The sequence below is a fragment of the Anopheles merus genome, chromosome 3L, assembly GCF_017562075.2.
Source record: "Anopheles merus strain MAF chromosome 3L, AmerM5.1, whole genome shotgun sequence".
Lineage (NCBI taxonomy): Eukaryota > Metazoa > Arthropoda > Insecta > Diptera > Culicidae > Anopheles > Anopheles merus.
In genome coordinates this window covers 28093602-28108794 of record NC_054085.1, presented here as the reverse complement: position 1 = coordinate 28108794, position 15193 = coordinate 28093602, and the positions used below count along the sequence as shown (strand labels likewise).

Genomic DNA, 15193 nt, shown 5'->3' with positions numbered 1-15193 from the left:
TGAGTCGGTGTAGCTCCAGGTGTCTCTCGATTTAATAGCCTCCCTTTCTTTCCAGAGGTGGAAGAAGGTGGTGGCACCAGGCAGGTCCCACCGATGAGTCTATAATCCTTTGAAATTAATTCCATTGCTGAGATCCTATTGCGTGCGTTCCAGGGTCCGTCCAGGGAAAAGGTTATTTCTTTTATTGAATTAAAAGCTTCCGGTGTTGGGTTTGGGCTCCCCCCGCCGGACATTGTACGCGATTTAGCACGTTTCCGAGAAGTGTTCCCTGTTTTTAATGCGTTCTGGTCATCGCGTATCAAAACATTGCCCCATTAAAACTACCCAAAATGCTTTGATACGGTAAGATGCTTATCGGATGCGACCGTTGGATGCACGGGGAACGGGGAATGGAGAAAGAAAAGTACATTAAATTCTTAGCGATAGTTTCGCCGGAGAAAGGTCACTTTTAAGCAAGCGCACCCGCTGCCATATGATGAGCTGGTACAAATAAACTATTTACTTTATTTCCATTATTACACGCCGCCTTATCTCGCTGAACATATCTTTATTGCGGACGCGCGATCGCGCACCTCCAGTGCACATGTTCGTCTTATTTTTATTTTTTGGAGGTCTTCTCTATAGACTTGAGGGAAACCCAACTGTATGTTTTTGCCTGGCACTGTGTAAACAATGTATCTCTCGTTCGGTTTCACTTCAACTCCAACGGGAAACTATTGTTCCACGGTTTGTTTTATGAGCCTTCCATTAACATTTTCTGAAATGTCATGTAGCGATACTCACGATCACGAGGAAGTTATGCACTGCAGAATGCTCCACTCTTACCCACATGACGGCGGAAGTTGCTAGCGATGGTTTTACAAGAAGGAAAACAATAAAGAACACCTGCTACTCGCCACGTACCTTTAGAAGCTTTCATGCTGTACGCAAGTCTCTACCTCAACCCGAAGGGTAGAATATCACTTTCCATCTACACCAGCGAGCCAAAGCCTTCCTACGAGCGCCCGCGTAGAATAATTCCTGTGCTCGCCTAAGCCCTTAAAAAGATAAACAGTAATTTTAATTAAAAAATTAAATGTCATAAGAAACCGCATCCTTTCCGAAGCGGAGTTCAAGTCTTTTTCATTCTCCCCCGATCGGTTGGACAAGATGAGAGCTTGATAGGTTTTGATGCGTTCCATCGAGATAACGACACTGGAACCCTTTGCAGAGCACAGATCCTTTCCGAAACCCTTCAGGATACTCTCAGGGTGTGTGTGCACGCGCGCGTCCGTGTCTGTGTGGTCAGAAGGTTAAAAGTTGCCGCCAGCCCTGAACCCCGATGTATTTCTAATCTTTTTCCAGATCGTGTGGCATGATGCCTCGCAGTTCCATTCTAACCGCTGGACGGCTTTTGTAAACAGAGAGAGAGCAGAAAAAGAATGGAATAATCGCATTCATAAGCACTCCCAACGAAATGCATCCATCGAACCGCAAAAAAAAAACCTTTGGCGGTCGGTGGAGGATGAGAATTAGGCAGGCTGATTTGTAGTCCCGAGATAAGCGTCCTGTATCTTTGTGCTTCAGGCAGTGTAAACGGGGTTAGAGTGTTTTTTCTTATAGGGGTTCCTTCAAACGGATGCAGCTGGCAGGATATTGGGAAACGTTTATTGAAATTTAGTTTTAGTGGAATGCTTAGAGATATGATTTTGTGATATGAAAATGCAGAGAGCTTTTGGACACGTGTAGCATTAGTCATGCTTGATTTCTTGCTTGAATCTAAGAAAAATGTTTCGTGTTTCGTTATTTTACGGCAATTCTTTTATATTCTTTATGAGCTTTGCAATTATATGGCTTGGTTGGTGCCAAGAGCTGAATGTAGAGTAGTCGTATTTGCTGCATTAATATAGTGCTGTTACTACTAGCTTTTCAAACCTATTTTCTCGATTTAAAATAAACTTATACTTGTCGATGCTATTCCGTGTATTGATGTCTATTAGTTTTGAAATCAAAACAAGTGATGAAATTCTTAGTTCAAATAAATCGGCAAATCTTCAGAGAACATTGAGAACTCCAATAGAAATTCGATTCTAAGCAGCATCACGAATAAACTTATTAAAGGTAATGCTATAAGTGCCTCCAGGGACGTACGGTTCCACGGTAGCAATTTTTGAGCTGTTCCTCGACCTCCGCAAACAGTAGTTGATCAGTGGTTTCATCGTAAAGAAGTAAAGCATCTCAACGATGCTAAGCAAACTGACACCCATGAACAAACCAAGAATACCGCCACAGTTCGCGATGAAGTCATTAAGTCCGAACAGTTGGTTGCGTTTGATCGAGATAAACTGTGCCTCTTTGTAGTAGACTGCTAAAGACGATAGTTCCGAGCTAGAAACAACAAAGCACGATTTAGCTACATACACTCAAATTTTACCTTGATCACCTACTTATTCAGTTCCTTTTCACACAGATGAATCGTGTCAGTTAGCCGGCGCCAATCGAAGTGCGACTGCGAGATCTCTGTCTTGTACTTCAGAAAGATACAGGCCGGCAGACAGTTGCACGACTGCAGCAACATTTTCGTTGAGTTATCCACCGAACCGAGTCCTTGCTCCTGGAGGATTGATTCGGCCTCTTCGCAGCAGGCCAATTTTGCCAACCCACAGATGTGGACGTTGGCCGCTCGTGGCATCGAAAACTGGACGCAACCGCACATGTGCAGCGTAAAGTTGGACAGACACTCCAGCTCACAGTTGCCCTTGGTGTAGAGGCGGAAAAAGCGCAGATACCGTTCGTGCGGATAGAAGCAGAGCCGTTTCTCCGGACTGTAGGACATCACGTTCTCCGAGGTGGTGATTAGCAACGGGTCAACGCTTACGGTAAGTGCTTGGTTCATCGGAATGCGAATGTTTTGGTTTGAGATCTGTGGACACTGGTTTGGGGTGTGGAGTTGTGATTGATATCCCTGAAATGAGTTCTGGAGGTGGATCTTTTTGTTAGAAAACTTCTCACTAACATTGGTGTTACGGTAAGGCTTACTCCACACAGGTAGTCCATATCGCTCAGTTCAGATTTCAGGCCCACGAACAAACCTGCTGTAGAACCCGGGCTAGCTACGCGTCGTGGATAAGCTTTCAGGCCTATATTAGGACGATATCCATGCTCCATTGACCAGTTCGCGGATGATCGCTTCTCTCCAAGATGTTCAAAGTCCTGATGGTACTCCTCCTTTCTCAGAACATCGTCCGCTCCAAGTCCATTGAAGGTGTAGCAAATGCCACGCTCCGTGAGCGTTGGCTCGAACAGATCGCTACAGTTGACGTATTTACCTCGCCAAATGCACATCAGAAACAGTTCCTCGAACGGAGGTGCCATCTCCTGCAGCAGGTGTACGAGATTGTCGTCAAATTCCTGTTTGACTAGGTATGTATTGAACGAAAAGTCGCACACCTGTATCATGGCGAGGAACCGATCGTAGCTGTAACATTGGAGCCCGTTGTTAATAATAACCTTCAACCTTCTATTTAGTGAAGTCTTACTCTTCATCCGTCACGTTTCCACCGCGCACAACGTGCTGATAGACGGTAGTAAAGTTGAGCACTTTTGATTTCACCTTCGTAACCGGACAGATTGTAACGGCCGGGAAAGGAATATCGTGGACTGGGGTTGGTTTTTCAGCGAATGTTACTACCACCGGGGAGCGTGTCCACTTATCGTACACCGTTTCTATGAGGCTAGCACATCCGTAGATCGAAAGGACGCACATCGCTACCCAGAAAACCCTTACAAAATAAGAGATAAAAAACGTTATTAAGGGTACATGAATAATAAAAAAGAAACAAATCTGTACTTCTCCACTCTCGTTCGGCCATTGCCGACGAAATACTTGAACCCATGGATAGAGCTATTTCCACAGTAGTCGCGAAAGATATTCAATCCCGCGTTTCGCGTCCTTCGCAGCTTGCGCACGGTGATCGGTCGGCTTTGCCGCACAAACTTGGCCGCCCGATCGGAGTAGCGCCGTATCGGTATTGACGCTGGCGCCATTCTCATACTAAAACCTTCCAAGTCCAAAGCCAACGCTTCTCCGGGTGCAGTGCGGTTTCTATTCTGGCAAGTCGTGCAATTAGCACGCCCTCGCGCGGCATATCGATGTCATGTATCGGTACTGGTGCTGAGCGGAGCTGTAAAATATTCAGACGAAATATCGCTAGCACGACAGCGACATGCAAATATGGGACGCGCACGCGGCACTTTTCGGTGTGGCGCACGTGTGATAGGGCTGTGTTTGTAAAACGGGGTGCGGCAATGTAACCGGGTTGAGTTTTACAAGCGGTGGTTTAGGGTTTTGTTTGACCTTTTTCTTGTTTTATTGCTTGTACAGTGTGCTATCAAGATGGTGCTACGGCGGCCTGATAAACTTTGGTTTGTCACGCTTGAGACTACGTATAGATACTTTATTGTTGTAGTTATCTATTTTAAATAGACTCGTAACAATTCCATTGAGGAAACTATCATATCATTATAGATATTAAACCCTAAAAACAGGTTAAGCTGTAGAACATAGTCAGAGCTAATTCTGGTTCATACCAGAATTTGAAGTCCTTATTCCTTGGCATTATGTTTGTTTATTCTCAATATTTTAAGCACCTTCATTACCAGTTTTTCGGCAATCTTGTAAGTATTTGGGCAAGTAAAACATCAAAAGTATGATTTTTATAAATCTCAAATATTTCCTCAGTTGCATCAAAACTCATTCCTCCGTTGTCTCGAATTAAAACTGAAGCTTTCATCACTCGAAGGTGTGAAGCGTTCCGCACCTTTATCTTTAGCTTTTTATTGCCCATCAAACTATTTGCTGCTTGCGGCCAAACCAGTCCTGCGTCTACAAAAGCCGCTTTCCATCCATCATCCGTGTACTTTCGTGCGTTTCAGGGCAGGATTATTTTCGGAACAATTTAAAAGAAAACCGTAATGCAGTTTTGCTCTTCTTGCCTCGGGCAAAGCTGCTCAACTGTGGAGAAAGTGCCAAAAAAATTACACCCTGCATCGATGCGGGGACTCGCTTTTGTTTTCTTCATCTTCCAATTATCCTCACACAACGCAAAAGCCCTGGTCTCGTTGCTCGTTTACGAACGTCCCTAATCAGGCCTGCGGATCTGGATGGCAAAGGGGAAGCGAGCGGCGAGCACCGCCGGAAAGGTATTCCGCAAAAACCGCAAAAGAAATTTAAAGAAGCGTACAATCGCGATGTGACAGCGCTGCCCCGCTACAATTGGTTAGCGACCGTCGCTAAAATAAAAGAACCCCTGCGTCCATCATACGAAGCGTCAGCGTCAGCGGGACAGTTTTGTTCCACGGTTCCGTTTGCGGGTACACGCCCTCTCTTCGAGATTGATCGAGTTGCGTGCCGCTGGGGTAAATTTCAATTTCAGCAATACCGAAACGCAACGGGAAACGGGAGAACCTGGTGAAAATTGTTTGCAAATTGCGGTTAGCGATCGCGCACGATTTTTCTCACCTCCCACCAAATTGCGTAGTAAATGGAGAATTTTGTTGTTGTTTTTGCTCTTATGCCGATCTTCTTCAGCTAATTCGCTGGGCACGTCAGCACGGCTTTTTACGTATGTGGATTTTTCACCCTTTTGTGCACTCAAAACAGGTAACACTGTTTGCATTACGGCTCGACAGCGTTCTTTGCAGGCTTCAAACAAGCATGAAAAATGTGCTCGTAAGAAGATCGTCTCCTTAAGCAAGGAAGAAAAGGACGGAAGACTGTTAACAATTCGTTTTGCCAGGATTGGAGGTTTTTTTTTGCGCGTGCGCTCTGATGGAATGCCCTAAATTTTGGGGAGGATCATCGTACTGGGCCGTGAAATTTTCGTCAGATAAACAACCGAAAATCTTCCACTGCTTGACAGTTGATCCGAACGTCCTAGCTTTTTTGCTGATGAATTTGCAGGCCCTTGATTGTGGTGAAGTACGGATTGAAGAAGGTCCACCGAGTTATGATCTTGGAGCGTCACGATTTTGCTTTTGGCACGTTTTTAGCTTATGCTTCTTGCTGAGGTTTTTTTTTCATGCTGAAACAGCAGGCTCTAAACGTTTTTCATTGGCCAAAAAGATTCAATTGCTGATTTAATCCAGGTTTGAATATTGTCAAAGGTAGAGCTTTTAATGTAAGAACTTATATAAATTAAGTAATAAAGATATTTAATGGTTTTGAGACGATCTTAACGCCATTGAAGCGTAATGAATTCTAAAATAAATTGTCCATTGGAGTGAACCACTCTCCCTCACTATGCAAAAGCAGCCGAAAACTGCAATCGCCTGCAGCCATCCGTTACTCATCCGTCCATCGGACAGAGCGCAAAAATCCAAATCCGAAGTCGGCTGCCACGGTTCGCCAAACTGTTGAAATAATAAATAAACAACAGTGAATAAATAAATATTCATTACTTCCAAGATATTTTTGAAGCCCTTTCGCTGCCGGCCTTTCTCTGGCGGCGGGAAAACTGCGATGCCGAACTGGAAGGACGGGCACGATCACGGACTTGTCAATCTTGCCCGGCGACGACGAGCTGTTGCACATCGAGTGCAACGTTTTATCAAGCCAATTTCCGGAACAAGAAACGGCGTAAAGCTCGGAGGTTTTTAACTCAACACCAAGCTTTGAAACATGCAGAGGATTTAAAGACAAGAGTGAAGGCATGGGAAAGGATTTTAAGACGATTATTGCCTTCGGACACAGTTTTATGGCCAATTGAAAGTTACATAAAACATTGTGCTATACTTTCCAACCGATTTATGATTGTTTGACGCTACTTTTTATCTCCCAGCAAATCTACAACCATCTTCAAATTCATTTTTAATGTGCCCTGTGACACGCTCGTATTAATTAGTGGCACGTCTGGGAGTTGTTTCGTGTCAATTTTTAATCAGGATCCTTCTCGCCATTTGCACGCCACGAGTTGGTGCGCCCCGGAAGTAATGTTCCAGTTGCATCAGAACCTTACCGAGCGCTGGACATGGTGGAAACAAAGTTTCCGAAGCTACGCACGTCAGTACCTGCCTCAGAGGCCAATCTCTGGGAGCCGGAGCTCCTGAACGAGTCATATAAAGAGAGTGGCCCGCGCAGTCTTTGGGTAGACTACTGTATGAACAGTACGATCCATGGGTTTAAGTACCTTGTAGGCAATAAGCGGACAACTATTGAGAGGTAATTTTGCGTGGAATAAACCAAAATTGAACCCTTAACTTAAGATCTCATCTTCATAGAATCTGGTGGATTGTTGTGTGTCTGCTATCACTGTACGGTTGTGGAACACTCATACACAGTGTCTACATAAAGTGGGACAAAGAACCAGTTGTGGTAACGTTCGGAGAGAAGCCAGTCCCCGTGTTTACAATTCCCTTTCCAGCGGTAACGATCTGTCCCGAGACAAAGGTGCGCAAGAAGGATCTCGACTTCACGACCGCTTATCAGCTGTACAATGATGAGGAGTTGTGGCAATTTATGGCGAAAGAGCAGTGAGTATCATTATCTAGAAAAAAAAAGCTTCAGTTTTTGGTATACTGAGCGCCATTTGCTTATTCTACTCCAGAATTGACAAGCTAGAGGCCCTGCTGCAGGTGTGTGACTTTTCGTTCGGCATCGAGATGAATAACGAATCGTACGCGGACGACGTGGTACCGCTCCTGCAGCGCATGGCAATACCGTTCGAGGATATGTTTTTGCTGTGCGGTTGGCGAGAGCAGGTGATCGATTGCAGCGACTTTTTCAAGCAAACGCTCACCGAGGCGGGAATTTGCTACACCTTCAACTCGCTCGCTGCGGACGATCTGATGCGGCGCGATCAGCTGCACTCGGAGTACGAGTACATGGCGGAGAATCAATCCTCCAAGCAGTGGAACATGGACGAAGGGTACAGTAGCCGGGCCGGGGGAGACACGTACCCAAGGCGTGCCTTTGGAGCAGGAAGACGCGCCGGGTTGTTTGTCATAACGAAGGTTCAGATATCGGATATGGACTATATGTGTGGGGTGAGCGCTAAAATCCCAAACATCTGTACAACCCATAATTTGTTGCCTCTCTCAGAACTCATTCCAAGGGTTTAAGGTGCACCTACACTCACCGGTACAGTATCCAAGGATGGTGAACGAGTTCTTTCGCATCCCGCTTAGCCAGGAAGTGTCCGTGTCGGTGGAACCGCTCCTGTTCGACACCACTGCCAATGTGCGACGGTATGCTCCAAGTCGGCGGCTCTGTTACTACAATCACGAGCGATACCTGCGCTATTTCAAGGTGTACTCCAAGTACAACTGTGACATTGAGTGTCTTTCCAACTATACGCTGAAGACTTGCGGTTGCGTACCGTTTCCGTTGCCTCGCACCAAGGATGACAGGATCTGTGGGATGGGCAAGGCTAGCTGTGCCGATATGGCACTGTCCGTGCTGGAGGAGATGGACCTGCTGCATGAGCTAAACAAAACCGACAATTTTCTGGAGCACTGCAACTGTTTGCCGTCCTGTAATGCACTGTTCTACAACACGGAAATATCGCAGGCAATGTTCGATTGGAGAAAGCTGGCGGAGAACATTCATCTCATCGCTGGCGTGGATGACAAGTGAGCCATAATGGAATCACAATTACGGGATAGGTTGGGTTCTTTAACAACTTATTTCTCTTCGCTTGCAGTACGGAACTGTCCTATCTTTCGATATACTTCAAAGTGTCGCGCTTCATCCCGATCAAGCGGAGCGAACTGTTTGGCATCAGTGACTTTCTCGCCAATTGCGGCGGCGTTTTGGGCCTGTTCATGGGCGTCAGCATACTGAGCATCGTCGAGCTCGTCTACTACTGCACACTGAAACCGCTCATTGCACGCACCAGATCCGGCAACGATCGGGCCGAAACGGCCAGGGCGGTCAAATCGACGCTCATTCTTCCACCGCCCGAGTACGGGCTGGCGGGCGACATTCGTATTCGCAAAGCCTCCACCAACAAGTGGTAAAACTAAAGCATGCCACTCAGTTCCTGCAGTGCCGCGCTGTGTCACCGCCTGTTCGCGCTAACTGGACCGGTGTCGTCCGGCCAAAAGGCCCCGAAAGATTTATGGCGATGAGCTAAGATGAATGGCACGCTGCTTTATCATCTCGCTTGGCTCTCTCCCCCTTTTGCGATCGCGGTCTAGGAAGTGATCTTCATTCCAGCCCGAAATGAGTCCGGGGCCGATTTATCGAAACTTGTCGCCATAAATCAACCTATTGGTTGAATAAATTATAAACACCAAAATTCACTCCTGTACCACGGCGGCTTGGTGTGCTTTTTTCCCGGGCAAACGGATCGCTCTTCTAATGGACGGTGATGGAGCCCGATAAGTCGTCGGCGCGTTTCTGTTCGACGGGAGAAGTTTTTTAAAATTTCTCCCTCTACTGGAACGTGTGTCAGACACATTCTTTTAGGAAATTTTGCACCTCAGAAAAAGGAACAAGTACAGCGAGACACACACACACACACACACTTCATCTTATCTAATCAACGCGGCGGAGCTGGCAGCGGTAGATGATAAATTCGTTACCGGAACAACCCTCGTGAGCCTCCGGCGCGGGGTGAGTAAATGATGGTAATAAATCTTCCCATTCTATGACTTATTAATATCTTAAATTTTTCTTCACAGCCCTCCACAAATGGGCACTTGATGTGCGTGAAGAAGTGTCTTAAAAACCAACATCGCACTCGCCAGCAAGGCACGACGGTAGCTACTTCCTTTGGTAACCTGTTTAAACCGGTAATTGGGATGGGTGCGTAAAGCTCCGCAGCCAGCGTCTTAAAGCACTTGCGCACCACCGGTAAAATGCAATTAAACTTTTCCTAATTGCTTATGAATATAAATAGCCAATTTATGGGCATGTGAATGAATGTGCTGGGTGTCTGTATGTTTGCAAATAAATAAATGACGTTGGTAACTACGTTTTAGCTTCTCATCAATGGGCCGTAAAATATAAGACATGTGAATTGGAGGAAGGTAATGCTGAACGCCGGCCATGCAAGCAGCGGCTTGAAACGCGTACAGTGATGAGGGAATGAATGAGTGTAAGTATTTGTATGGTTGTTTGGTTTTGCTAGTACAGTAACAAACCATTTATTACTTTTCAAATTGTAAAGCCTTTAAAATCATAGAAAATTCTCTAATTGTACAAAAAATGGCTGCCAACTATTGAAAAAGTACTTATTCTTCGGTTTCATTTTCAACGTTCGATAATATCGGATGTTTTTCTAAATTTGGTTTCAAATGTGAAGATTTTTGTAATGGTTCAGATTGTGTTTTTTTCGTTTAATTATCAATTTAGTGAAAAATTCTTAATTTTTTAGGCTGTTATTATTAATTTTGAAAAAAAAAACATAACAACAAACTCATCTTTTCATTATTTGTCATTTTAATTGCTAATCGAAATTCATATATGCATGAAAATTTTTAATGCAGAATTAGGCAAAAGGCTTATTAAACAATAATAAGGATTTTTTTCAGCAATACAGTGAAGGTTTTTGTTTAATTGAAGTTTATACATGATAAAAAAGTAGATAGAAAACTTTTTTCTTTCAACCTCATGACAGAAGCAATATTAACAAGCTCAATGATTGGCATGATAATAAATATTACCCACACTGTAATAAAAAATGTACCTGCCTTTACTTAAATACAGCAAAGAGATGTTCGATTTTAATGCCGCAAATTGTGCGTTTGCCGTGTGTGCCCCTGGATAAGGTTAAAGAGAAATTTACAATCAGCACGAAGAAAGCCTTTTCCCGCTCCCGAACGAAGAAACCTACATTTTTGCAACGTTAACAAAAAAAAACCAAAAACTGAAGTGAAGATTCCAATCATTCATCACTAGTGGCACGAAAAAAGCCATCGCAGGTAGGTTTTAAAAGTTTTCTCCCTTTCCACGACGCTTTTGGTTGCTGTTTTATTTGACTTCTTTTTCTTATTTTCACATTCAGCCACGCAATTGGTGATCGTAATGTTGTGCTTCCTTTTCCTTTTCTTTTTTGCACTCACCCAAGCCCCGACCATCCCGAGCAATTGATGATGAGCTCCGACCCGCCTTGGCTGTGCTGTGCTCGTGCCGGCCAGCTTAAAATGAATGGGTGTTATTTATTTTATTGTAAATTTCCTACATTAGCTACCCATTCTACACTCACTTTGCACCGCCAGTGTCTGGTCAGCGTACCGTGGACGACAGGGAGGTGAGTTTTTCTCCTCCTCCAGTGCTTGGTCTGCCGTAACCAACCCGCTATCGCCCGCTGTCGCCCATTAGCGTGACCTTAAGTGAAGCCGCAGCGCACACATTACTCAAACCTCGGTCAGCAAATAATTTTATTCTGTTAAGCGGGCGCATTTTTTTTCTGTTGGGCCGCTTGTCGTCCTTCCCTTCCTTTAAAAGCCAGCCGCAACGTGCCGTGACATCGAACCGCTGAAACCGCGTATGTGATAGCATTTTTTGGACAGTTTAATAATTATTCTAATTCATCTCATCGCTGCCCATGCACGCCACTAATGAGCCGAGGAAAGGGGTTGCGTGCCGAGCGAGGGAAAGCTCGCGTTTTGACATCCCATTCCGCCAACCTCAAGGGACAAGCCACCACCAGTGGTGGAAAATTAATGTTTAGTTATTATGATTATTATTGCGCGTGGGTACACACACTCACACACACACACGATCGCTGACGATTTAGCAGGCCTCACGTGTTCCCGATTCCATGACGGAAAAGGTTCGTCAAACTCATCGGCTGCACGGTGGGTACGCAAATTGACGGTAAACTGTCCATCTGGGGAACAATGACACGCCATCGGTTCGCGGAGGTCAACCTGCCCGCGAGAGGTCAATTTAAAGCCGAATGGACAGTTTTCTGAAAAATTGTACCCACCGAGGCGTTTAATGGGTGGGTGGACCTTTTCGGGGGAAGTTTTATTGCGTGGAATAAGCGTGAGCTGAATTTCGCTCATTTCCGGCAGAAAAGGGGCTATGTGTGAATTTCGTTATTTTGTTTGAAAATGGAATTTCTGGTCCAAAATTGCTGTTGTAATTGCACAATAATTTAAAATAATGAAACAGAAAAGTTGATAGATTATGACAAAGGATTTCAGAGAATGTTTGTTGGATGTTCAAAAATTTCAGAGAATGTTGTAAAGTGTTCAAACTGGGAATTGCTGCATGTGTCTTTTGGATGTGCTTGTGCAAATTCTACACAGGGTAGCGCTTGTTTTGTCCATCATGAAGTATTCTTGGTGTCTTGTAGCGCTTTGAACCCCTTTTTACGAATAAAAATTACAAATTTTAAATGAAATGAATATTTTCTGACAGATTGCTACTGGTAAAACATGATAATCATAAACTTCAGGAATTCTGTCAAGAAGCATCAATCGTATTAAGGAAGAAGCCTGTCACGAAAGAGGCCTGAGCGACCGAGAGGCGGTGCTGCTATTTAGCTAGACCTAATAGAGCGCATCTATCGTCATACCAAGGAAGGGGAATAGAGTGATGACCGAGCGACCTACGAAATACAATCCTTGTAAATCGTCTCTGGATCCTCTCAAACCTTTGGAGCGAAGATACTTGAACAGGAGATGATACAGGCATATTCCAGTACGGAACGGATCCAACAACAATAATGAGACTTAAGACAGAAAGGATAGCAAATTTCAAGGGACATACGACAAATATAACCAAAACATGTTTGGCCTTATTGATGTCTTAGTCCGTATGCTATTTGATAGAGAGACTCGGATAAAATAAGACACCAGGATCCTTAGTCAAGGACACATCGGGCATAGGAACACCAAAGAGACTATTATGAAGTAGAATTCTGCAATATTGTTATAAAGCTGTCATACTTGAAGCTTTCATAAATATTTCTTTTTGTATTGTAGCGAAATAAAAAAATTTAAGAAATAAAAACCATAAAATGAAACTTCAAAATAATAGTGTTGTCTGATAAAACAAACATGTGAAGATTGCCAGGGTAATATGTACGCATGAGGCACACCTCAATTTTCTTGATATCCAATGAAAAACAGGATTTTGTGCACGAAAAAAGTACTCTACATAACATCTCTAGTGAATTTACAACTCTCTGAATTTGACAAGTACTCCTAAAAGTTATAAAAATCTTACAAAATGCATCAGTAAAAGTCGGAATTGAAGATATTAAATAGGAAACTTTTACAATAGCGTCGATCAAACAAATTGATCAACATCGGTGATCATAAATACCATCTTTACGGTGTAACAAACCCTCATTACCATTGCACCTTAACGCATTGGCTCCGAAGGCCCTCAATCAGCGCACACCTTTTTTCCTTGGAAAATGATGTATTCCCGCAGCAAGCAGCTCGCATTGTATTCAACGAATCATCGCACTTTGCTTGTGCGTTGGTGATTCGAACGCGCTCGATCCCTCATCCCCATTTCTCATCCACCAAAGCATCAAGTATCACCCCTAACTCACACACAAACACACACATCCACATACGCTGTATGCACATGCTGCGTACGGCGAAAGGAGGGCGAAAAATTTGAATTCAATTGACATTTTAACTGCATTCAATTCAATGTCGCTGCACCCGCTGACAGTGGCAAAGGAAAGGAGTGGGAAATTCCAACCCGGTATCGATTTCCCGGAATCAGTACCCGCTGGCCGTACCATCCATACCAATTACATCACTTTACGCTTTCGTATGTTTTCCTCTTCTTCTTCTCGGGGGTCTCGGAATTGATGTATCCCGCACAAGCGATACATCGCTCATTCGTCATTGCAGTCCCGGGGGCAACCCGTACGCTTTTATATTATTCTAATTTCACATTTTGCTCATGATTGCGCGCACACGGGTTGTCGGGTTTCTTCAAGATTGGAATCATTTTCCTTGTGCCACGTTATTTCGACGTCTCGAAACAGTTTCCTACGGCGTTCCCCCGCTGCTGCAAGGCAAATGGATGTTATGAATTTATCAAAAATCACGTTCCAGCAGTGCAAAATGGGAATTTTATAGCTCGTGCCGTGCTATCTCCATCCCGATGAGCGCAAACGTTACACCGCTGTGCGGGTGGGTGACAATCGTGACAGTCACAAGTGCACGAGCGTGTGGTGTTTTATTCGGTGGTACCCTTTTTGTGTGAGTTTTTTACTGCGCTCCTTCATCTTCACTTATCAAACACAAAGCGCAAAAAACGGAGCGCACGGGACGGGCGAACATATGCAATGCAAACTTGTCGCAAGGGGGTTTTGCGGGCACACCTTTTATTTTATTTTTATTTCTTGCCCGCACGGCCATGTACGCGTATGCTAATGAGATACGTGTTTGCTTGTTGGCAGCGGTGACACACATACCGCACACAGGCCCTTTGTGATCGGACTTCGATCGGAACGTCCTGCTGCCGGCGTGGCGGGCGAGATTAGACGCATCGGGAGCGAAACGATGGATGATTGACGCGCCCTTGGGTTAGTTGGAAAATTAGAACACTTTTCGTGCGAGCGTGCAGAGCGAAGGATGGCGCAGCGCAACTGTTTGGAACGTATTAATCCAACACGCCGATAGGGAGTCAAGCTGTCAATTTCAATTAAAACCAAATTGTCGTTCCAGTGTGTACGATAGAATAGTTCACGTGAACGATAGGGGCGAGGGCTTTTGCTAGAAAGAAGGTAATTCATTTTCAGCTAGGAACAATGTTTCAATAAAATGCGATTAATCTTGTACCGTTGTATGGTACGGTGTGTTTGTGTTTGGTTTTGATATACAAATCTTTGGAAAAAAACAGTAACAATTTTCCTAAGCGGCTGGATATTTCTACAACAAAAAATGTTTTAATAAAGGAAAATCATAATGTATGACCGTTCTCTAAGATGATAAAAAGCAAATAAAAACACCAAAAACAGAAACCAAATGATATATTTAGAACTAAAACCTCCCGTGGCGTAGTTTCTGTGATGGTTGTCTATAATATGAATATAGTTCTTTTTCAGATCTTTTGCATCTATTCATATCTTTCTTCGTAACAAAAGTAATTTTATTTGAGCGAATGTGAAGTAAATGACAATTTTAAGCCAAAGTAATTTTTGCTTGAATAATAAATTTATACAAAATTATTGCAATTTGAAAATATATTTCAGGATGCAATACATAAAACCTAAGAGGCAGATTAAGACAAAGT

The 15193-nt window shown here is 44.0% G+C and overlaps 2 protein-coding genes across 2 annotated transcripts in view; one reads left to right on the top strand and one right to left on the bottom strand.

The window, feature by feature from the left end:
- Positions 1 to 1903: 1903 nt before the first annotated feature.
- The window catches only part of LOC121599064 (pickpocket protein 28-like), a 54488-nt gene continuing 41198 nt past the window's right edge, over positions 1904 to 15193 (bottom strand). The window contains exons 2-5 of the mRNA XM_041926559.1: positions 3519 to 3761; positions 3019 to 3457; positions 2427 to 2956; positions 1904 to 2367 (exon numbers count right to left, since the gene is read on the bottom strand). Coding sequence (XP_041782493.1) covers positions 2070 to 2367; positions 2427 to 2956; positions 3019 to 3457; positions 3519 to 3745 — 1494 coding nt within the window. The 5' untranslated portion in view covers positions 3746 to 3761 and the 3' untranslated portion in view covers positions 1904 to 2069. The remainder of the gene's footprint in view (positions 2368 to 2426; positions 2957 to 3018; positions 3458 to 3518; positions 3762 to 15193) is intronic.
- Positions 7008 to 8994, top strand: LOC121599062 (pickpocket protein 28-like). Its single transcript, XM_041926557.1, has 5 exons — positions 7008 to 7198; positions 7258 to 7500; positions 7533 to 8022; positions 8078 to 8607; positions 8679 to 8994. Exons 1-5 carry the CDS (start codon positions 7008 to 7010, stop codon positions 8992 to 8994), a joined length of 1770 nt encoding a protein of 589 aa, XP_041782491.1.

Bases quoted from the DNA above. Each gene is read 5' to 3' on its own strand.
- LOC121599062 (XM_041926557.1), top strand. From the start codon at position 7,008: ATGGTGGAAACAAAGTTTCCGAAGCTACGCACGTCAGTACCTGCCTCA. The intron at 7,199-7,257 runs GTAATTTTGCGT...TCATCTTCATAG, and splicing joins AAGCGGACAACTATTGAGAG to AATCTGGTGGATTGTTGTGT. The intron at 7,501-7,532 runs GAAAGAGCAGTG...TATCTAGAAAAA, and splicing joins GAGTTGTGGCAATTTATGGC to AAAAGCTTCAGTTTTTGGTA.